Consider the following 25,135-nt stretch of genomic DNA (forward strand, 5'->3'; position numbering starts at 1 on the left):
ACACGTAATAACCGAAATCATATTAATTACTATGAACATTCTCTATACTTACTCTAATAGTCATGAGATTTCGATAACACACTTATGAGTAATGCTTAGCAGCCAAAACTTTTGTCTTCCCCACAACGGTACTACAAAAACTAAATGGAGCTAGCAGGAATCTCCTGGCGGCCCAGTGGTTAGGGCTCCGTGCTTTTGCTGCCGAGGCCACGCGTTCAATCCCTGGTAGGGGAACTAAGATCCCATAACACAAAGTAAAACCACATGACACAGGTTTCCACCTAGACTGTCAAAGATCAGTAAGTTGGTCAGGGACTTCCCTCATGACACAGTGGTTAAGAGTCCGCCTGCCAATGCAGGGGGCGTGGGTTTGAGCCCTGGTCCAGGAGGATCCCACACGCCGCAGAGCAACTAAGCCCGTGTGCCACAACTACTGAGCCTGCGCTCTGGAGCCCGCGAGCCACAACTACTGAGCCTGAGTGCCACAAGAGCTGGGCCTGCACGCCTAGAGCTGGTGCTCCACAAGATAAGCCACCTCAATGAGAAGCCTGCACACCGCCACTAAGAGTAGCCCCCGCTCACCACAACTAGAGAAAGCCCGTGCGCAGCAACGAAGACCCAATGCAGCCAAAAATAAATAAACAAATAAATTTATATTTTAAAAAAAAGTTGGTCAGGGTATAGGAAAATAAGAGCAGTCATATTGCTATAGTATTAAATTGGTTAAAATCTATTTGGAGGGCAATTCAGCATCTACTCCCTAAATGTATATACTGTTTGATATAGCAATGTACATAGACATAAAGATGTAGCTGTAGAAAAGGACATTTCACAGTAGCATGGTTTATAGTACCAAAAGACTAGAAACAGGCAGACTGACCTGTGGTACTCCAGACAATGGAATACTACTGCACCTGTAAGAGGAATGAAGCAGATCTAGCTCAACATATATGGAATAACCTCTAAGATTAACCATTTTAGAGAAAAATCAAATGTATAGAATAGCATACGTTATTTATGGAAAAAAACAGGGTAGGGCAGGTAAATATACTCACATACACTAAAATAGTGGTTCTCACATTGGGATCCCCAGACTAGTAGCAGCAGCATCACTGGAGAACTTTTAGAAATGCAAATTATTGGACCCCACTCAGACCTACTAACTCCGAACCTCTGTGGGAAGAGCACAGTAATCTGTGTTTTAATAAGCCTTCCAGGTAATTCTGATGCATGCTGAAGTTTGAGAACCACTGTGGTAGAGCATCTTTAAAGATATCCAGAAAACTGGGAACAGCTGTTACCTCTGGGGAGAATAAATGGGAGGAGATGAAGAACAGGCATCTCCAGAGAGACTTTTCACTTCGGTATGTTTGGATTGTTTTTCCCATGTGTATGTATCATTTATTTTAAATAAAAATTAACAATCAAAGCCTACCACTTTGATCCAAAATGGATAAAGAAATGAGCTCAGTGCTTCTGAAAAACTGAATTATGGGTTTTGGTTTACAGCATGATTCTTAAAAGAAAAAAACAACAACCTATTTGAGACCAAGATTTCAATGCAGCAAATAAAGTATATCTATAAATGACCATGTATGGTTTGACATAGCAGAGCCTAAGTTTGGTAGTAATGAACTTGTTAGTTACCGAGCTGGGAGGTTTTAAAAAGGGGAAAAACCTTTTTAGAGGTTTTTTTTTTTTTTTTTTTTTTTTTTTTTTTTTTTTTAATCAGAATGAAGCAGATTACCCTTATTGTGGAGAGAAATAATAATTAAAAACCCAGAATAAAGGCAAAGACAAAGAGAAAAATTGAACTTTTTTTTAAAAAAAGCACAAAAACCCTACATACTAAAATTGTACACATCAAGTATTGGTCCAATCTTATATCAATCTATTTACAATTAAACAGCACCATGGTTTTCTCACCTAGGTTAGTTAAATGCCCAGAAAATTGTTATTCAAAGTACATGTTCCTTTAAAATAAAATAAACTATTAAGAGAGCTCAAATCCTCAACAAAAAAACTTCTACCAACTATAGATTATTATATCACCAAATTTACTTAAGAAAAATAGATTTGAACACTTTTTTGTCCTCCAGTTGACAAACTTTGAGAGATGTTGCTGTTCAATGTGGCACACAAATTAATAAGGAAACATTCTGATGACAGGGGCATTATATTGAAATACCCTCGCATATCTCCACCTCCATATATAAAAATACTCCTTTGGAATTAATGCTGCTGTTGCCTCTTAAGTTTAGATTCAATTATCAGTAAACCTAAATTAAATGTAGCCACAATCTTTAAAATGATTGCATGAAAAAGAGAAGCAATTAAAGCTCTCAGAAACATGTTACAATTATAGATATTATGTGCAATCAGGCTATAGGAAATTTAATAGTATTTTAAATATTACATTTAAACTAGTTTCATTTTGCCATTAAAATTAATAATGGTGCTTCACATCCAAAATACATGTGAAGGTTTGATTATTTCTCATTTGAGAACAACGTAAGTGCCTTCTTGCCTCTACTTTTCCATCTCATGGATTCTCAGGGATTCAGAAATCACGTGGTAGCCCCCTTCTCACTTATGGGACCAACCTTGAAAAGGCTCCAAATTAAATATAATCCTTGGCACCTTTATTCCAGTCCTAGTACAGAAGAATCAGGTTATCTCAAATTTTTCAGTCCTCTAATATAATCTGCAGATGCTTCTTAATTTGCCTCTTTGCTAGGAAAGATGAGAGAGGAAAATTCTCATCCACCACAACTACAGGTTAACAGTGAACTATGGAAAGCACTAAAGTATAAAGCAACGTATCATCATTTGGTCTCACTGTCGATGTTTAAGTGATGTCAGTAAATCTTTCACTCTAGCAAATTATGAGTTGAAATTTTTTCTAAAAGATTGAAGACAGGCACAATTCTCCCAGGCACAGACAGAATGGGTTTTCCTTACACCCTTCCTGCAAATTGGGGGAGAAGAGATAATTACTTTATTATCCTACAGTAGAAACAGCTGTACTTGATTCCATGCATTCCCTGGGATTCCCTTGAATCCCTGGAATGATTCAAGTACATTCCCAGCTGTACTTGATTCCATGCATATCCATGCATTTGGGGGCACAGTTAGCTCTGAAAAGTTCTAAGCAGAGTAGGTAAATCAATGAAGGTATTACATAGTAGTGTCCTTCTAAGCCTGGATATGAAACAGCTTCATTATATAGACATTTCAAAATACCTATGCAGCAAGAGGACAAGACTTTTCAACTAAGTTATCAGTTGAAAGTCAGAGATCTGAATGCACTGACTAAATTATTGCCTAGTGTTCCAAAAAGGTGCCTGCCACCAACGTGCTGGAAGGCACCAAAATTTAGTGTGAATGTAAACAAGGAGCTCAACATATGGGGATGGGGAAAGCAATACTGAAACACAATTTGCCAGTCTCTACTCCTTTATGGCTAAATATTAATTGAGCAAGGAATTAAGACCAGAAAAGAAGAGAACCTCAAGTACTGCTCTTTTCAGTTTCCATTTTAAAAAGCTCAAGTTTTATAACTGTTGTTGATGATTTCTGGAAATTGTATTTGATTTATTTTTTAAGAATTCTGTATTCACAGGTGCTTGGTGCTGTTTCGGCATGGATGCAATGTTCTATTTACAGTCCAAATCATTTAAATACAGCCATTATATAGTTGTTGGGTATTTTAAAATAAATGGTTATCTATTTCTTAACTGCCTCTTGAATTAGAAACTGTAATTACATGAGTCTCAAAGGCTGGCTCTTTGTGTTTTATTAATTATTTTTGTTGGTCTCCATCACAGATGGAAGTTTTCACTGGTAATTCCTCAGAACTGAATCCATTCATAAGGAATTCAGAGCAGTGAAAATAAATTTCACGCCATAGAGAAGGAAATGATAACAACAACAATAAAAAGGAGCAAGAGGGATCTGGGGACAGCCAACAGGACCAGTTCAGTTCTCAACTGGTGTTGGGTTTTGCAAAGGTTGGCTCATTATAACCTGTACAACATAGTCCTTTGGGATCTTCAGCTCTTCCAACTTCATTTTGTCGGTGAGAGGTCTGCCAGAGAAGAACCACCGCTGACTGCCCGGCTCCACTCCTTCTGCTGCATGTAGCCGCCTCTTCATGTGGTACACTGTGTCTGTGCTGCGGACCACAAGTTTGAGGTCCTTGCCGGTGGAAAGGCGCAAACGGAGCTGAGATTCATACCCCGAATTGGGTGGTGGCTCAGGAATATCCAGAGTCTCTATGTCGCTCTTTTCCTCTATCATGTTGATTGGTGGTGCCAAGCAGTAGACTGGAAGCTGATACCTATTCCCCAGTTCATCATAGCACTCTGTAAGTGCACCTTAAGAAAGAGAAGATATGAAAAAGAGTTTAATCTAAATGAATGCATTTTTCTTTACATCTTGCAAAATGCTCAAACATCTCATTGGCTTGACACTGTAGAGAAAAAAATGTAAAATAAGGCCAATCTCTGTCAGTGATCATCAATAATCATTATCAAGACCCATGACCAAATATTTGAGTGTTTATCAAATTTTACATTAACCAGGACCCTAGCTCCTTGCCCTCACTTCTTCTAAGTCATTTCATACCTAATTCACACTTTCGTTAAAAAAGGAAAAGCAAGCACACAAAATTCCAATTTACTAATATTATCAATGCTTAGACCAAATTAATGGGCGATACAAATTACATTAGGATATCTTTTTAGGAAATGAAACAGCTAACCTTAAAAAAAAAAAAAAAAAAAAAAAAAAAAAAAAAGGCAAAAACCCAGATCCCTAAGCTCAATTCTCCACAACAGTGTTCCAGAATGGTTCTCTTAGTGCCTAGACTTCCTAAGTTGAAGTACTTGGCCAGAAGTCCTCAGTCCAAAGAGATCACAAACTAGAGATGACAAGCTTACCAGCTGCCACTGTCTCATGGCTTATGTATGGATCTCATTAGCATAACTACCACAGAAATGACTGAGGTGTTTTATTTAACCCTAATTAGTCAATCTGTTACAGAGAAGCTTTGAGTTAAAAAGGAAGAACAAAAGAGGCATTAAGTTTATAACTCACTAGCTCAGGGGAGGGGGAAAAAAGTATTTATGGTTTAAAAGAAGGTATTCATGGTTAATTTCTTTATAAAGTATAAACTGCATTGTAATTACCAGAGCTTCCCTTGGGGAACTTGAAAGCATACTTAATGAATGTTTTATTTTAAGGTTATTCATAATGTGTCTTTTGCTCAAACTGGAACATTAATGTCAGCTGATTATCAATTTGGATAAAAACCAAAAATACCTACCATATTCAGAACACCTCATACACAGGCTAATGAATATGAGGCATGGACACTGAGAAATGGTTAACAACAAATAAGTTAATAAACTGATCTCCATCAATAGGCTGAAAATCCAAAGCAACCCAAATGAGACTGGAACAGTCACCAATCCAGCAAGGGTTGAACTGGGCCCTGCTTCCTAAGTTACGTAAGATAGGCTGGGGTGAGAACTCAGGCACCAAGCATTAATACATGTGAATCTCCCCTTTCCTCTGTGTTTAAAAATAATGTTCAGGGCTTCCCTGGTGGCGCAGTGGTTGAGAATCCGCCTGCCGATGCAGGGGACACGGGTTCGTGCCCCGGTCTGGGAAGATCCCACATGCCACGGAGCGGCTGGGCCCGTGAGCCATGGCCGCTGAGCCTGTGTGCCCGGAGCCTGTGCTCCGCAACGGGAGAGACCACAACAGTGAGAGGCCCGCATACCACAAAAAAAAAAATAAATAAAAAATATTCAGCCTCTGTGTTATTCACTAATCTGAACACTGCTATGACTGTAGAAATAGATATGCTTCAAGCCCAGTTGTGATCACCAGCAGTTCCCTACACTAGTAACCATCACACTGCAGTATAAATATTATTTATAAATAGTCAGTTGTGCAAACTTCACTGTTTATATACTTGATATAGCCTTGTCCTAAGGGAAAGAAACATCAGTGCCTTTCAGGTGGGCTGACCATTAGGAAAACTAGCAAAGAGAAGGTGGAGAGTTCACTACAGACTCATCGTCTCTCTCAGGAAACTACCTTCAGATACATATCCCTCTGATACTGGGGCATCAGTAATGTCAGCCTGATACGAACAAGAACATATATATTTACATAACTGTTCTGCTAGAAAAACATTCTCTAAGAGAGGCACCATTCTAAATCATTACCTTTGGAATCAGGAGACCAAGATGATATTCCCAGCCTTGTTATTAACTAGGTGTACAACCTTGAGCAACATTCTTTAACCTGTAATACTTATCTCAATTAGCAAAATGAGGCAGGATAAAAATGACCTCTATAGTGATTTCCAGGTTTGTACATGCTGCTTCATCTTCATGCACCACAAGAGATAGAAAAGTGCAAAGCAAAGCTATCAAACTACAGGTAAAACAATGTCTTGACCGAAAGACAGCCTATATTTTTAGCCTCCCTAGAAACCAGGACGAGAGGTGCCATGGCAGTCTCTAGCTCAGTGCTGAAACAGTAGTGCATGCCAAGCTTAAAACAAATGTACAATCTAACAGGAACTTTGGCTCTTCCTAGATGTGAATACTCACTCTTTCATCATAATAGAAGGCTGAGTCTTTCCCCTTCTGCCCTTCAGCCCAGCAAGTCAGGGGTTCAGTTTTCAGACTCAAATGGGTGAGAATAAAAACTCCATTGAAGAGATACAGCTGAAGGTGGCATATCTTCTTATTCTAGCTCAGGCAGCCTCCCATCTATGAGGCTGGAAATCAGCTATCCAGACTCTATTGCTTAGAAGCTCCCATATTCCAAAATGTTGGGGAAAGGTAACTTGCAATTTATTTAACATGAAGTTTTCTGGTTTATTCCTTTCCTCACTCCTACCAAATTATACTGTAATCTGAGTTATAAATATGCTCTAGTTTTAGATTAAATGAAAAACTAAATAGGGGAAGAATTCAGGCCATGAAGTCAAATATTATTTAATTACATTTTTAGGCTGCAGTTTTATGGGTTACCCTCTCCCCAATTAAATATCTGGGATCATAAAGTATCAATAAAAATAATATAGCCCAGAGCTGAATATTACCCCAAAATTATCTATTCAGAGCAAAATGACTCCTCTGCAGGCTCAAACTCTTTTCAATAATATACTCCTAAATCCTCCACCACTTTATGGCCCCATATCTCTTTATTAAAGAAAAAACTGCTCTGCCAATAGTGGTCTCTATCACACAGTCTCTTTAGGACTTCATAAAGATCACTAGAAAACAATTCTCGCGTTCCAGAGTTGCTGCATGAACACAACACCTGGAAGTGTGTAGGATATGTCACTGGCACTAAGTAGAGAAGGTTACAAGGCAGCCAAGACTGTCCTTGACCCCCAGGAGCTTATAATCAAGGTGAGCAGACACAGAATACCCACCAAAGATTTAAATACAAATTGATACAATGAAAATCAAACAAAGGAGCTATCACACAATAGAAATGTGACTAGAGTTGGTAGAGCCAAGAAGGAAAACTTCTGTTGAAATAGTGTGTCCTGGGCACGACACAGAATACAAATGTAGGGCATCCCAAGAAATACGAATGATATGTAAAGAAGAATTAGTACAAGAGGGACTTCCCTGGTGGTGCAGTGGTTAAGACTCTGCACTCCCAATGCAGGGGGCCCGGGTTCAATCCCTGGCCAGGGAACTAGATCCCACATGCTGCAACTAAGAGTTTGCATGCCACAACTGAGGAGCACTCGAGCCACAACTAAAGAGCCCGCTTGCTGCAACTAAGGAGCCCGCTTGCCGCAACTAAGACCCAGTGCAACCAAATAAATAAATATTTTTTTAAAAAAAGAATTAGTACAAGGAGGGAATAACAAGTGGCTCTGCTGAGGTGGAATCCACAATCAATGGTGTGCAATTACTAACCAGAGAGCAATAGTGAAAACCTGATTGGAGGGTTCAGGAGTTTAGACTTAATACTCTAGGAAATTTCTAGAGGAGGCTAGTATAAGTACATGTGGCTAATATAGGTCCATGAGTCATTCATCCAACAAATATTGAGTGCCTACTATATGCCAAGCAATGTTTCAGGTGCTAGGGTTATGCTAGTGAAGAAGACAAAGCCTAAAGATTATTTCATCATTTGCATGAAGGGAGAGTGACTGACTAGAATCAGGGGGCCCTGCTAAAATGACTGGCTGATTAACAATGGAAAGAAATGGATCTGAGAGAATTGGTGGTAAGGAGCAAGACCTAATGATAGGTTAGGAAAGGCGAATCACCTAACCAGGAAATGAGAGTGACAGAGAATTTAGGGTTACAAGATTCTCTGCTTGGATTCTTTCTTTTTTTTTTTTTTAAGTTTATTTATTTATGTATTTATTTTTGGCTGCGTTGGGTCTTCGTTGCTGTGCGCAGGCTTTCTCTAGTTGTGGCGAGCAGGGGCTACTCTTCTTTGCGGTGCACAGGGTTCTCATTGCGGTGGCTTCTCTTGTTGCAGAGCACAGGCTCTAGGCGCACGGGCTTCAGCAGTTGTGGCATACAGGCTCAGTAGTTGTGGCTTCCAGGCTCCAGAGTGCTGGCTCAGTAGTTGTGAAACATGGGCTTAGCTGTCTGCGGCATGTGGGATATTTCTGGACCAGGGATCGAACCCATGTCCCCTGCACTGGCAGGAGAATTCTCAACCACTGCACCACCAGGGAAGCCCTCTGCTTGGATTCTTAACTGCTTCAGGTTCAGGGAGATACTTCAATTGAGTTATCTGAAGGTAACTGAAGAAGCATATTGGGAAAAGGGCAAAAGCAGTTTGTAGAGTAATAATCTCGAATGTGTAAGTTTAAACATAAAAGCAAACACTTAAGAGGGCTTACTAGCTCCGTCTAAGCATTTTACATACATTAACACTTAATCCTCAAAACAGCCCTCTAAGGTAAATCTATCATACTCATTTTACAAAGGGGAAATTGAAGGAGAGGTAGCTTGCCCAGGGTCAGAGATAGTTAAGCAACACAGTAAAATAATCTGATTCCTGAAGAAGTAAATGTATAACATAGGGATAAGGCTATAGGGCTTGTGACTGCTCTACAAGACTCCCAGGTTAATGATACGGTTAAGGAGAGGAGGAAATGTGCTTGGAAAAAGGCAGAGGACAAATACAAGAGGGATGAAGAACCAAATGCGAATCACAAGGAGCAAGAAACCAACATTCCAAATGCAGCCCAACAATACGTTTGCCAGTGATGTTAGTTAACAGGTAAAAGAAGGATCTGGAGAATGAGGCAAAAGAAAGTGGTGACTAAGAAGTTTCAGTGCTGCGAAGCCACCACATGTAGTGACAAAATGGACCTATTACTATCACTGTCTCATCTATGATATTTGAGAGCAATGTTTAAAAAACAGGGCATGGTTAGAAGAGAATTTTGCTTAAAGAAACACTGTATTTAAACACAGGAGGGAAGGAACCACTCTAAAAGTTGATAACGATTTTTTTACGTTTCCAAAAATCACTCCTAGCTACATTTGCGTTTGCAATTTACAAAAGGTTTTTAATCATCACCCATTCACCACTGACAGTGCAGTTCATCTAATAATTCTTCACTAGTTCTAAAGACATTCTAGCCAGGCTTGCTTAGATTGCTCACCTAAGTACACTTCTCCTCAAAAACTCATTATAGGCCTCACTCAAGTCCTAGCAGACACAGATGGCCACCAGGATAAATGACTGCCAGGCCACTGCTTCCCCAGGTCAGGAAGCCCTGAAAGCTCCCCAGGGTAGGAAGAAAGCTGCCAAGACTACCTTCTGTTCTGATTTCATGCATAATTTTTTGAAGTTGTTTTTATTTATCTTCTATCTAGATGACTGGCTCAGATGTTCTATTTTCCTGGGTCAACTCTTTTCTATAGCTGTTTTTAATTAGACTTCAAAATATTTCACAAGAAACTTATAAAGATAAGACTAAATTATATACCAAATAATAAAAATAGCTTTACTAAATGCCAGAACTCTAACACTTGACTCTTTCTCAAGTAGTCTTTCAGGTTAAAAAGAAAGATGTCTTTTTAAGCATTCAAAGGCTTCACTGGTTTTCCCTCTACGTTCACTCCTGCAAGACTGCAGCTCAGTCTTAAAATTTCTACCACGTGAGATTTGCAGGGCTACATGAACAAATCTGCAAAAGTTAAAAATAAATTTTTATGTAAGGAAACTTTTGAGGATATTAAAATGTTACCTTGATTATAGTGATGCCTTCATGGGTGTTTACATGTCAAAGCTGACCAAACTATACACTTTAAATATGTGCTATTTAGTGTTCTTCAATATACCTCAACAGAGTTGAAAACATTTAATATTTAAAACATACTAGCAATCTGATATAGAAAACGGTCCTCCCAAAATTAATTAAGAAATTAGGAAAGCAATATCCTAGAACTGCAAGGCTTTTGTCACATTGGGGGTTTCTTCCCAGGATGAGAAAGGACATCTTTATTCTCGACTTCACTTTTCTAACTGATCCAGAAGGCATGAACTCTTCATAAAACATGACTTCCTAAGACAACAGAAGACCTAAACACATAAGTGAGTTGGACACAGCTAAAAAGGATAAGAACACTGAAATAACAGAAAGAATGGGAAGGAAAGAAACAGGGGGTTAGACCTATGATTCAGGCAGCCCACTGTTGAGACTGACAGAGGAACAGAAGACTGGAGAAGCAGTAAATCTGATAGAAGGAACAGTGGCTTTGGAGCCATCAAGCCCAAATTTTAATATGAATCCTAATCTTGGACATATTCAGTCTGTTTCCTCAAGGACCATACTATCTACCTCGCAAAGTAGTTGTAAGTATTAAATAATAAAACACATGCAAAATTGACCAGTACATATAATAAATCCATTGAAAACACTCAGTAATGTCAGTTCCCTTCTCATACAAGTTTTAAATCTCAGAACCAGACTTATGCAGGAGAGCTCACCAATAGCAGTATCACAAAGGACCGAAGTTTCATAATGTTTGAGTCCACTGCTTTATGCTCCATGGGGTCCTTTACAAACCTCACAATAATGTCAAAAGGGCCATCGAAATTACCCTTCATCCAGGTATTACGAGCCGTCTTTCAGGACTAACAAATTACAGGCTCTCTCATGCAAACACTTTGCTGGGAATTATATTAAGCTTATGTCTGATAGTCAGGCTTTAAGAGAATTAGGTTCAGTTGTCTCATCCCACCAAATTAGCTATTAAGACTGGGATTCAGAAGTACCACGTCTATCATCTCTTCTAGAAAGCACAGGTGATAAGTGGCTTAGTTTGGATGTATTACCAAAGTCTTACGATGGTTAGACCATGATTAAGAGCTTGTGTAACATTTGGCCACATTTCTAACGGGACACTGATCTTTAATTCCAACTCTTTAAAAGGAACAGAGGAACAGACCAGCAGCACTGGGGCACTTGTTTATTTAGCTGACCTGGCTTTACAGAAGTGGAAGTCAGTGCAGTACACTTCCTGGGACCACATCAGAAACCCTGCTTTCCGTCCACCCCCACCACCCAGAATGGCAAAGAAAGGAGGTCTTCTTCAGAGACAAGCCTACTGACTCAGGGATAAACTCCTACCTCAGCTATTTTAGGCCCTTTGTTGCTCTACCTGAAGTAAAAAAAACAGGGTGACAGCAGCTGAGGAGTGGATAAAGCTACACTGTGTAACTCCAAATCATTTTTGTTTCGTTGAGGATAGAGAGAGGAAAAGGATATAACATTTAATTTATGATTAGTCAGTCATCAGATCCTTTATTAAGGCTCCATTTCATTTCTAAACACAAGTCTGGTAAAAATCCTAGGTCTCTCATGTATGTACAATTTTCATGCTTTTGTTCTTAAGCTTTATGTTCATGAATTAAGTTTATTAAATGACAAATTCTTATAGGGACCTTTAAAGGAATCAGAATTCATGGCTTGCTTTTTTTAAAATTTATTATTTTATTTATTTATTTTTGGCTGCGTTGGGTCTTCGTTGCTGTGCGCGGGCTTTCTCTAGTTGCAGCAAGCGGGCGCTACTCTTCGTCGCAGTGTTCAGGCTTCTTGCGGTGGCTTCTCTTGTTGCAGAGTACAGGCTCTAAGTGCCCGGGCTTCAGGAGTTGTGGTTCACAGGCTCTAGAGCGCAGGCTCAGTAGTTGTGGCGCACGGGCTTAGTGGCTCCACAGTATGTGGGATCTTCCCAGACCAGGGCTTGAAGCCGTGTCCCCTGCATTGGCAGGCGGATTCTTAACCACTGTGCCACCAGGGAAGCCCCATGGCTTGCTTCTTTTTTTTTTTTTTTTTTTTCCATGGCTTGCTTCTTAACGGGCATCTAACACACTTAAACGAAAAAGAAACAAGGCCTACACATATGCATTTCCTATCTGTCCATGTCTGAGAGAATCCACTTGTTTCTCTTTAGTATTAATAGAAGTATATCATTTTAAAGTATTCTAGGGACTTCCCTGGTGGCACAGTGGTTAAGAATCCGCCTGCCAATGCAGGGGACATGGGTTCGAGCCCTGGTCTGGGAAGATCCCACATGCCACGGAGCAACTAAGCGCATGTACCACAACTACTGAGCCTGCGCTCTAGAGCCTGCAAGCCACAACTGCTGAAGCCCGTGCACCTAGAGCCCATGCTCCGCAACAAGATAAGCCACCACAATGAGAAGCACGCACACCGCAACGAAGAGTAGCACCGGCTCACCGCAACTACAGAAAGCCTGTAAGTAGCAGCGAAGACCCAATGTAGCCAGAGATAAACAAATAAAATAAATAAATTTATTAAAAAACAAAGTATTCTATATAGTGTGGGAGAGACCTAAAATGGTACACATGGAATTAACACTGAAAATTACTCGTGTAGTAACTTTACAGAAAACACAGATGAAATGACTTGACCTTGTAACTTAGTTGCTTTAGTTACCGTTAGATCTAGGACTTGAGTTCAAAACCCAATTTCATGACTTCTACCTCGGAAAAATAATGTAACTTCCCTGTGCTTCAGTTTTCTCATCTGTTTAAAATGGGGACTGTTGTAGGTGATTATCACAGGCATGAGAATTAAATAACATCAATTCAAAACATGAATTGATAGTATTTTATTATTTCTGATTCTCAGACCAGGAGTTCTTTTCATCATGTTGCCTTCCTATACACAGAAATGGTCTATTTATGCTATTTATAAGTGCCTTAGTTTTAAACAACTTAAACAGCATTATACATAATTTATTCACATTTGATATATTCTGAGATAAGAAAGATCAGGAAAAAGAAAAAACAATTCTGGGCAACTCCTTTCCCACATGTATTTTGAAGGTGACTAAAAAATAAAGTTTTCTCAAGAATTACTATTTTCTACCTCCCATATCCTGAAGAATGAGAAAGGACAAAAGAAAATGGCCTTCAAAAGTCCAAATGAATGACTGGCAATGTTTAGCCATGAGAATTAAAAATAAACTTGGAGTTAAGACTTTAAATATGAGAAAAGTGTGTGCTTGGGTAATAGTGAGCAGCTACTCCTCCTCTACAGGGAAGATTAAGTAGGGAGTTTTTACATGTGAATTGCAGGGAAATGGAAAACACATTAATTGTAGATGCTAAAGAAATAAATAATAACCTTTGTAGAAAATTGGAAGGTAGGGAAAGGAGTGGGCAATTTTTAAAATCTTTTAAAATCTTCTGAATAATAATTTTAAAAAAGCATTAAATCCTCCTCTTTACCAGATAAACAGATACTGTTTATGAACGAGCTCTCACCAAAAATATCTGAATAGCCACTGTGAACCAGACTCTATGAAAAATGAAAATAAAAACCATCTTCTTTTCACCCTGTTTATGCTAATTTGGGCAAGCCACTTAATCTATAATCTGGTTTCACAGGCAAAACTGTATTTAGGAATGTTTTTAGGAATTTTAGGTAGTGACAAAATAGCACTCAATTAGAAAAAGGAAATAAGCTCTTTAAGAAATTTAAGACCATGAGTAAAAAATTTAAGACCATGAGTAAATTTAAGACCATGAAAAATAAAGCTCTTCTAGGATGGGGAGGCTGTGGAAAAGAAGTAGCAGACATTAGAATCACTGAGGGAGCTTTTTCCACAATAGTACACTATTACACATTTCCATATCATCCTCTGAGTCATAATTTCCAAAGTGAAAATATATGTTCATATGTAAAATCCCCAGGTAGTTATGACACGAACTTCCCTCTTAAAAATCCCTACTGCCATTTGAGAATAAAAAACTAAAGACTTCTCACAGATATTAATAGAGGAAGATAATTAAAGAGCACAGAATTATTTTGTGCTTGGACAGGCAGGAATATAATAAATATGACCTGCTGACTGAAATTAAGATAAAACACATTAATTATCAAGGGAAGCACTATAAGAGAAAGAAAAGACAGAGAAAATATGGGGAAAAGGGTTTTTTGTTGTTTCCTTGAAACAACAGAAAAGGTAACTATCATCACAAGAAAAAAGGCCATTGACAAATACATAATTTTTATGCATAAAACACTGACACTAAATACAATTTAAATCAAAAAGGGCATAATCCTTGCTTACTTTGAGCATACAATCTAAAATAACAGACAACACAGATACAAACAACATTTACAAAGACATTTTCATATGGTTTTCAAGCTTTAAAGAACTTTTTGTAATATTTATACTGGGAAGATAATATGAATAAGGTTGAGATAACAGAAAGATTATGGGAAGAGAAGAGGGTGAGATGAAAACAAAAAGATTTTTGGAAGAAAACTTAGAAAGGAGTGTGTATCCTAGGATCTCTTCAGGCTGTCCATCTATGATTAGTTCAGTAATCTTATGGGTAATACTGACAGATGGAGATGAAGGGAATGGGCATGGATCAGGTATGAGATGATGCTAAACTAACAATGTCCTCACTGCTAGGTGTATAATTAATAAACCTACTACTGGGCTTCCCTGGTGGCACAGTGGTTAAGAATCTGCCTGCCAATGCAGGGGACACAGGTTCGAGCCCTGGTCTGGGAAGATCCCACATGCCGCGGAGCAGCTAAGCCCATGCACCACAACTACTGAACTTGTGCTGTAGAGCCCACGAGCCACAACTGCTGAAGCCTGGGCGCCTAGAGCCCATGCTCTGCAACAAGAGAAGGCACCACAATGAGAAGCCCGCTCACCGCAACTGGAGAAAGCCCGCACACAGCAACAAAGACTGAACACAGCCAAAAATAAATAAATAAAATAAAAATTTTAAATAACTAAATAAATCTGCCACTATTGTTGCTATTGAATCAACATAACCTCAAAATTCCATTATGCATATGCCCAAAAGAAGGGTATCCTAAAAGCCAAAGAAAGATGTTACCAGTAGACTATACATCCAGAAAATGACTGAAATCTATAATTTAAGATTTAGGTGCAAGGAATTTACTTGTTAATGTCAGAGTTCAAGAAATAAAATCATCGAGAGGGCAGACAGCAGAGGCAAGAAGAACTACAATCCTGCAGCCTGTGGAACTAAAACCACATTCACAGAAAGATAGACAAGATGAAAAGACAGAGGGCTATGTACCAGATGAAGGAACAAGATAAAACCCCAGAAAAACAACTAAATGAAGTGGAGATAGGCAACTTTCCAGAAAAATAATTCAGAATAATGATAGTGAAGATGATCCAGGACCTTGGAAAAAGAATGGAGGCAAAGATCGAGAAGAAGCAAGAAATGTTTAACAAAGACCTAGAAGAATTAAAGAACAAACAAACAGAGATGAACAATACAATAACTGAAATGAAAAATACACTAGAAGGAATCAATAGCAGAATAACTGAGGCAGAAAAACGGTAAGTGACCTGGAAGACAGAATGGTGGAATTCACTGCTGCGGAACAGAATAAAGAAAAAAGAATGAAAAGAAATGAAGACAGCCTAAGAGACCTCTGGGACAACATTAAACATAACAACATTCACATTATATGGGTCCCAGAAGGAGAAGAGAGAAAGGACCCTCACACTTGTCAAAATGTTCATCATCAGAAAATCTACAAACAACAAATGCTGGAGAGGGTGTGGAGAAAAGGGAACCCTCTTGCACTGCTGGTGGGAATGTAAATTGATACCGCCACTATGGAGAACAGTCTGGAGGTTCCTTAAAAAACTAAATATACAACTACCATATGATCCAGCAATCCCACTACTGGGCATATACCCAGAGAAAACCATAATTCAAAAAGACACATGCACCCCAATGTTCATTGCAGCACTATTTACAATAGCCAGGTCATGGAAGCAACCTAAATGCCTATCGACAGATGAATGAATAAAGAAGATGTGGTACATGTATACAATGGAATATTACTCAGCCATAAAAAGGAACGAAATCGGGTCATTTGTAGAGATGTGGATGGATCTAGAGACTGTTATACAGAGTGAAGTTAAGTCAGAAAGAGAAAAACAAATATCATATATTAACGCATATATGTGGAACCTAGAAAATGGTACAGATGAACTGGTTTGCAGGGCAGAAATTAAGACACAGATGTAGAGAACAGACGTATGGACACCACGGGGAGAAAGTGGCGGTTGGGCAGTGGTGGTGGTGGTGGGATGAACTGGGAGATTGGAATTGACATGTATACACTAATATGTATAAAATGGATGACTAATGAGAACCTGCTATATAAAAAAATAAATAAAAAATTTTTAAAAAGATACAATCATCAGCACTACTATTTATTAAGTGTTTTTTGGACTATGGTAAGCAATTTACATGTTTTATAATCACATTTAATCAATACAACCACCCTACAATGTAGGTACTTACAATCCATATTTTACAGATGACAGAACTGAAGCTTACAGAAGAGAAGCAATTTGCCCAAAGGCACATAGCTATAAGAAATACAGAAGAGGCAGAAAGTAGGGCTAGGTCTGATACCAAAGCCTGAGCTAAATAAACAAGAGCTAAAGCCTATGCAATATTTTGAACTCAAAATATGAAGTACTTTGGGATGTTTCGGGTTTAACACAACAAAATGTGTCCAAAGTAAAATTTCAATTATGTAATTACACCTAAAAGATGGAAGGTATTTCACCAATACCACTGAGGTCTAGGTAAAAACACGTAACTAAATAGCTAAGTTATAAACTGATGGTGAGTTAGAGTACCTGATGAAATATAATTCAAAAGTCCACCCAAGAAACATTATTGATAAGTTTCAGATATGAACAAGGGAAATCAATCAAGGTTACCAATGACAATAATATTAATACACATAAAGTTATTACAGAGCTTTCAAAGAGGAAAGCTTGAGGAAAGTCAATTGGATTCTTTCATGCTAAAGCAGAAAATATTCCTTAAACATAGAGGGGACAAGTTGAGGCTCATCCAATATTCTCAAATTTCCAATAATTCTCCCTAGTCTGTTGGTTGGTGGGGCTGCCAGGATCATTACTTTGCGGTTCACACAGATAAGCAGAGATGAGGGACTTGAGTTTTTAGAGATCTGAGCCCATTTCTAAAAGGATATGCGTAGGTCCCTACCTTAAATGTAACAGAGCTGTTATGCCTCCATGAACTTGTAAACAAGTCCATAATTTACAGAACAAAATTAGATTTTCCCATAGGTATCTATGACAGGTAAGGAAGGAACTAATAAAAAGTAAGGAAGTCAAAGTTCCAAGGTTCTGGGCCTTGGGCTCCTAAATAAAGACAGTCGCAGATAAACGCCACCCTCACCACACTCGCAGGCCTGTACAGATACCAATCTATTCTGCTTTTTAAATATAGGATGTAAGCAGTAAAAAGAGACGAATGATAAAACTAACTGTAAAGGAAGGCCCTTCCCTTTATATTATATAAAGGTAGTATTTGAAGACATATTATAGAACTAAGAAAGGTAATGGAACAAGGTGATGTCCACTCCAGTCATGTAAGAAGTAAAGAATTCAGAGACTATCCATGAAAATAGGGACTAAAGAGTCATACTAAAACTGCATTCTATTATAAATTTTTCAAATGTAGGACAGATTATTTTTACACCTGCATAGAAAAAGTGATCTATATATAGTGGGTGCTCAATGTTATTAACCCAAGCCCATCCTAATAAGGTTTTATTAATAAAGAACAGAACAGCTATGGAATATATATTTTTAAAAGTTTCTTGGAAGCACAATTAATTCAGAAAATTAATGGAGATTTGGAAAACTGGGAAGGATACTAAGTTAAATATCTTTTATTTGACAAAGAGTCAAAGCAGATGATTAAACAGTGAAAAGCACTGTTCCTCTGAAAATGTAGACAAAGTAAGATACTGATCGATACTCATGTTTCTCTTCAGATCGTATGAATCTTTTGCCTTTTACTAAAAATTCCCATAGGGGGGGAAAGAAAGGAAAGAAGAAAAGAAATAAAAAAGGAAGATACTGCAAACAAAACAATGAAAGTATAATAATAAATAGAAAACTATGCAATGAAATATAGAATTATATTGGGCCTAAAGAGACAACTTAGAAAAATATTAACTTGAAAAACTGAAAAGTCAATTTATAAACATAGTAATCAACAGAACAAGAATATAATATACTGTAAAATTAACATCTAAATCTTAGTATAGCATGAAACTTTTTTGTTTCCAATCAAAGAGACTAAACATGAGGATATGCATGCGTCCAGCATACATGTGTCCCTGGAAACATTCAAAGTTTATGGTGGTCCTTAGAGTCACATTCCTAAGCAAAGGAAAGAGGTTTCTAATAAAGCTCAGGGATACAGTCATAGAAAACTGTCCTTTAGAATATGTGAGACTCACTTCTAAGTTTAGGTTTGCTCATTATGTTAAAAACAGGCTTAATGAGAAAGGATAATGACTAAAGGTGTGTCCACTGAGTCTCCATGGCTTCTGAGATCTAAATTTGAGACTACCTCTCTAGTGCTAGCAGGAAACCAGTGAATTAGAAGCTCTAGAAGATTGGGGCAGGAGGAGGCCTTGATGGAGAACTAGATTAGATGGAAGTTAGAAAATACAGGTTTATCAAGTGTTCTCTTTCTTGATATTAAAAACTACACACACACACACACACACACACACACACACGAATAAACCTATCTCCAGCTAAAAGATATACAAGAAGCAAAGAGGAATGTTCCTCTTTGCTACATTAAAAAAAAAAAAAATTAGGATAATGCATAGCAGGAAAATGAACACTTCCCATTTGGTTTCTTGCCATTAGAAAGGAGCTGATGATGTTCCTCTTTGTCCTTGACAACAACCAAACCTACCATGTGGTAACGTTATGTTCGCACCATCAATGATTGCCTGTGCCAGTTCATGATCATTGCTCTCAAAAGCATGTGCTGCAGCCTTCAAGGCATCCCAAATCTCTTTACGGCCTTCAAAAGCTGGTGCAGTATCCCAAAATTCATCTCTTTTGCTGCGCAGTTGTCCATCTGTCATGGGATAATCGCTTTTCCATTTGGGTTTCTCCTTTTTCAAAGGCTGGTTACGACCTAAAGCAACTGAGAAGAAAAATAAAAGGCTGACATCAAAACCAAACTTTATAAAAGATGTTTTAATAGCTATCTGGTCCTTCTTCTCTGGTTCTTTCATCAAAATTATAGCTGGAAGTTGGCCCACTAGCTAACTCTTGCATTCTGAATTCCCCTAACCTATTTTATTTTAGATCTACAAGAGCAAATGGAGATATTAGGTGGCTCTACCCAAATCTTCCAGTGACAAGTTAGTAGCTCTTTTTCATTCAGTCTGCCTTCTCCAAAGGAGAATTTTTAAAATTACCTAGAAAAATCGTAGTAAGTGTTCCATCAGACAGCAGTGGCAGAATTTAAAGAGAGTCAAAGGATAGCATAAAAGAGAGGTGAGATATGAGGAGAAACCAAATGGCATATGTCCAAGGGTCCTTGAATCTCAGGACCCTTGATCATATGAAGCCGGAAAGCAGGAACTGAGAAATCTCAAAGAGGGAAAAGACTATTTTGTGGTATCCAAAGGAAGAACAGCCAAACCACCAGATCCACAAGGAAACCTGATTGTAGAAAAGCTTCCTCTAGCACCCTATTCTGGACATGAGTCTAAGAACTGTGAATATCTTTCTCTGAAACTCAAATATAGGAGCTAATTTAGAAAGGGATGCGGGAGAGAGATAGTGCTTTACTCTTTGGCGGGACTAGGATTGGAACAGGCGATGCTTGATACTAGGCCAAAGGAGAAGTGCCCAACCACAAGAAGAAGAACTACAACACCCTACTCTAGTTTTAATCCAAGAGGAGAAGGAAAAAGAGGGTAAGAGTCCACTCCTTTTCTGCTCTAAGTGGCAGCATGGCTCCTTAGAGAATGTAGTAGTAGTGCTATAACGAGTCTGATGCAGCTTCTTTGCACCCAGATACTTACCTGGCATATGATCACTGATCTCATACTGACATAAAGAGACATTCTTATCTTACACAGAACCATAGAAAAGAAATTGTTAAACAGATGGAAGAACAGGTAAAAAGAAAACTGAAGCTCCATGGAGTGTTGGGTAAGAGTGGGTGTGAAATAAATGACAGAGTGGGTAGGAGGGAGAGGGTGTATATCAAAATTCAATGTTCTATATTTAATTGCAGGAAGAATAATAATTTAAAAGAAATTACTCTCAAAATGGTTCTAAAGAATCCCTGATTATCAACCACTCCCTCACTGGCCCAGGGCCAGATGAAATTTGGCTTACTCATAACAGAAATAAAACAAAATAACTCTAGCCCCTAGGTAATCTCTACATCCTATACCAGGCTATATTTCAAGATGACGGGACCAATTCATGCTGCAAAGTGTATCTGGCATGACACTTGGAGTAAACCATGCTCTCTTCACCCAATCTGGCCACCTTATTTCAAGGCAGCACATCAGGTCTCATCTACTCACCTTCAGAACACCCAAAGGTGTTCAGAATGTCAGATAATCACATTCCACCCCCTACTGATTCCACCAACAAGGTAAATTAAAGGTAAATTTTATTTTCTGCTACATTAACCTTTAGATGAGTCAGAAACAGTTTAGAGACAACATTCACTATTAGTTTACTGAGCAGGGAGTGGAAGATAAGACATCACAAGTAGATACCTATTTGAATAGGTAGCTAATTCAATACTCAAATAAATACCTAATTGAATAAAATTTCATGTCTACTTGAATAGTTCCAGAGAATTGTCTAATGTCATATGTATTAAACGTACCAGGGAGAAAGGTGATATAACTCTGTCATTGTGGGAGAATCGCAACGCAAAGGCAAAGTCAACAACAAAACCTCCACGATCTCGGTACTTAAGCAAAGGAAACTGAAAGGCCCTCAAAGAGAATAACCAACAGAAAAACTAGCTCACAGTAAAGGTAGAAAATACTTTGGAAAAAGTAAAAGCACCTTCCTTACAAATATGAGAGCTTTATTTTATCTCCCCCCATCTGTAGAAGGCATAAGAATAAAGTCAAATAAAAAGTATAGATAAGGGCTTCCTTGGTGGCACAGTGGTTGAGAATCTGCCTGCCAATTATGGGGACACGGGTTCGAGTCCCGGTCTGGGAAGATCCCACATGCCGCGGAGCAACTAGGCCCGTGAGCCACAACTACTGCGCCTGCGCGTCTGGAGCTTGTGCTCCGCAACAAGAAAGGCCGCAACAGTGAGAGGCCCGCGCACCTCGATGAAGAGTGGCCCCCGCTCGCCGCAACTAAGGAAAGTCCACGCACAGAAACGAAGACCCAACACAGCCATAAATAAATAAATAAATAAAATATAAAAGTATAGATGGGACTTCCCTGGTGGCACAGTGCTTAAGAATCCGCCTGCCAATGCAGGGAACACGGGTTCGAGCCCTGGTCCGGGAAGATCCCACGTGCCGTGAAGCAACTAAGCCCGTGTGCCACACTGCTGAGCCTACACTCTAGAGCCCGCGAGTCACAACTACTGAGCCCGCGTGCCACAACTACTGAAGCCTGTGCGCCTAGAGCCCGTGCTCCGCAACAAGAGAAGCCACCGCAATGAGAAGCCCGTGCACTACAACGAAGAGTAGCCCCCGCTCGCCACAACTAGAGAAAGCCCGCGTGCAATGAAGACCCAACGCAGCCAAAACTAAATAAATAAATTTTAAAAAGAAAAAAAAAGTATAGATGATACATTATGCTGCTTAGGGATAATCATTACTCTAAATGCATTTTCAAATCTGTATGCTGTCAACAGTTCCAAAGTAATTACTTTGTGTAAAAGTAAATAAGACAAAATGAATGCTTGTGACATGTTAGTAAAGCTTACTTTTTCTTCTGCCTAGGTGTCTGCTTTCCCTGTATCACAAACATCTGTAATGGAGAGTATCTGCCTATCATATGTCCACTATAAAAATACTTAAGTCTCGGGACTTCCCTGGTGGCACACTGGTTAGGACTCTGTGCTCCCAATGCAGGGAGCCTGGGTTCGAGCCCTGGTCAGAGAACTAGATCCCACATGCATGCTGCAACTAAGGAGCCCACGTGCCACAGCTAAAACCCAGCAGAACCAAATAAATAAATAAATAATTTTAAAAATACTTAAATCTTTGCAACATAAAATATTATTTTAGTGAAACCACTGAGCAGTACAGAATTTTCACTACAAAATATGAGATTAAAAGTTTCATGTTAGGGCTTCCCTGGTGGCGCAGTGGTTGAGAATCCGCCTGCTGATGCAGGAGACACGGGTTCGTGCCCTGGTCCGGGAAGATCCCACATGCCGCGGAGCAACTAAGCCCGTGAGCCATGCCCGCTAGGCCTGCGCATTCGGGGCCTGTGCTCCGCAACGGGAGAGGCCACAACAGTGAGAGGCCCGCATACCGCAAAAAAAAAAAAAAAAAAAGTTTCATGTTAAACCAAATGTGGTTTATTGTCTAAGTTACTTTTGTTAAGTAAACTAACGGGAAAAAAATGAAAATTTAGCAAAAGCATTTAAACTATCATCCTGAAATATTTATCTTCATGAAAACATTTAGGGTTGTTATGAGGATTTAATAAATTAACACTGTATAGCACTTACAATAATGATAGATATATAATAAAACTACAAATAAGTGCTTGTTAAATAAAAATAACTTTGGAAGTATATATGAATTTTTAAATCTTCAAACATTTTTGCAAAAATATACAGACTAATAAGTCTTTTTTTTTCATGATTTCTGAACAGAACCTGACATTCTGAGACCATAAAACAAAGTACCTTCCTTAATTTAAAAAAGAACTCTTCTATGATTATCATGTACTTCCTATGCATTTATCAGTGTACATTTTTTAGGAATTTGCTCATCAAATCTGTGCTTTGATTTTAGGTGATATCACAAACCTGTATTTCTAAAATACTTATAACACAGAAATCAGCCTAGCAGGTAAGTAGCTATGTCTGCACCAACTCAATCATTTTCAATTATTATGAAATGTCATAAAATATATATACTCAATTAGATTACATTTTATGCTCTGACACTTTCGGATTTATCCGTTTCACACATCTTCTGACTCCTGATACCAAGAGAGAAATGTTCAGTATCAATCATATTATCTGGAACTAACTACTAGTCTCTAACAATAAATTTAAAGACAGGAAACAGGGACTTCCCTGGTGGTCCAGTGGTTAAGATGCCACCCTTCCAATGCAGGGGGCGTGGGTTTGAACCCTGGTCTAGGAACTAAGATCCCACACGCCATGTGGTGTGGCCAAAAAAAGAAAGACAGGAAACAGTTCTTATTCCCCAAATTTCTGTTTCTAAATCTTTAAATTATAGGCATCCAACCATACTAAGTTTAATTCCATGGTTTAACATACAAGAAACAAAAGATTAATAAAGAAATTAATTTTTTTAAAATCTAAGTTATTTCAGAAATCACCCTTCTTTCCCTATCAATACACATTTACTTTCAAAACTTTGCCAAAAACTCACCCTCTCAGAAGCCTCTTGATCACATTCACCTACTCCTTATCTTCTCTTTCCTTGTAACCTTTCAACATTTCTTCCCAAAGATGTGACAAATAAACAGATCTAACATGTAAAAACCCCAAGAAAATTTGCTTCTCAGAACTAAATATCAATAAGAAACACACTCTTAAATATTTTTACTCCACAACTAAATGCATTTTGCAACTCATTTTGACATTTTATTGGTAAAAAACACTGATCTCTGAAGTGAAGTATGTTTGTAATTGTTTTCCTGCTTTTGGTTCCTCTTTTGAAAACTGATTTAATATTGGGACTCTTCAAATGAAGGAAGGAGAGGCCATTAATGCACAGGTACTGTAGATAACAAGACATGACTCAAGAAATAATAGCTTCAACAGACTGAAAACTCAGTTTTCCTAACACAACATTCAGGGGAAAAAACCCTGAATATTTAAAAAGATCACAATCAAACGGAAAAATTTTGTTCAGAAGAATTCTGAAGACTTTAAAGCAACATGGAATACAACCGGGATAATGCACCTATTTTAGGTTGATTAGTCTTAACATCGTGAAAATGAAAGGGAAATTTTTCTGTCACTTCAAGAGTTAAGAATAGATCCTACAGAACCCTTCTGTAACAGACTGTGCTAACCTAAAAGGATAGTTGTAAAATATTTTATTCTCATGTAAATTTAGAATACACTATATATATACATACGCACACATATATTCCCTAAGGCAACTAACTGCCGAAATAAAAATAGGGATATGGGGCTGAAAATGCCTAAAATACGAGCATCAACATGCCAACAGTCAATACCAAACCCATATCTGCTCTACTTACTGTCTGAGAATTTAGAGGTGGAAGAGACCTTAGATGGTATGAGCAACCTTACTATTTGACAGAAGACCTAACGAGGATAAATATCTTGCTCAAGGTCAAAAAGAGCCAAGACTAGAACCCAGATGACTAGATTCAAAGGCCAGAGGTCTCTTTCCATTATAGCACTCCATGTCTTACCAGAGCTGAGAAGGGTGTTTTCTTTTACAAACCAAATCAATTACGAAGGTTCACTCAAAATAAAGCATATGTTGAGCTGTTTTTCTAGTATCACTCATCCATCTTTCACGGGCTTCATTATGACC

The 25,135-nt window shown here is 38.4% G+C and overlaps 1 protein-coding gene across 2 annotated transcripts in view; it reads right to left on the minus strand.

The window, feature by feature from the left end:
• Nucleotides 1–3,563: 3,563 nt before the first annotated feature.
• UBTD2 (ubiquitin domain containing 2) overlaps nt 3,564–25,135 on the minus strand; it is a 59,987-nt gene continuing 38,415 nt past the window's right edge. For both annotated transcript variants that reach the window (XM_059063485.2, XM_059063484.2), the window contains exons 2-3: nt 19,321–19,557; nt 3,564–4,376 (exon numbers count right to left, since the gene is read on the minus strand). In XM_059063485.2, coding sequence (XP_058919468.1) covers nt 3,979–4,376; nt 19,321–19,495 — 573 coding nt within the window. In that variant the 5' untranslated portion in view covers nt 19,496–19,557 and the 3' untranslated portion in view covers nt 3,564–3,978. The remainder of the gene's footprint in view (nt 4,377–19,320; nt 19,558–25,135) is intronic.

Source organism: Kogia breviceps, chromosome 4, assembly GCF_026419965.1.
Source record: "Kogia breviceps isolate mKogBre1 chromosome 4, mKogBre1 haplotype 1, whole genome shotgun sequence".
NCBI classification, from domain to species: domain Eukaryota; kingdom Metazoa; phylum Chordata; class Mammalia; order Artiodactyla; family Physeteridae; genus Kogia; species Kogia breviceps.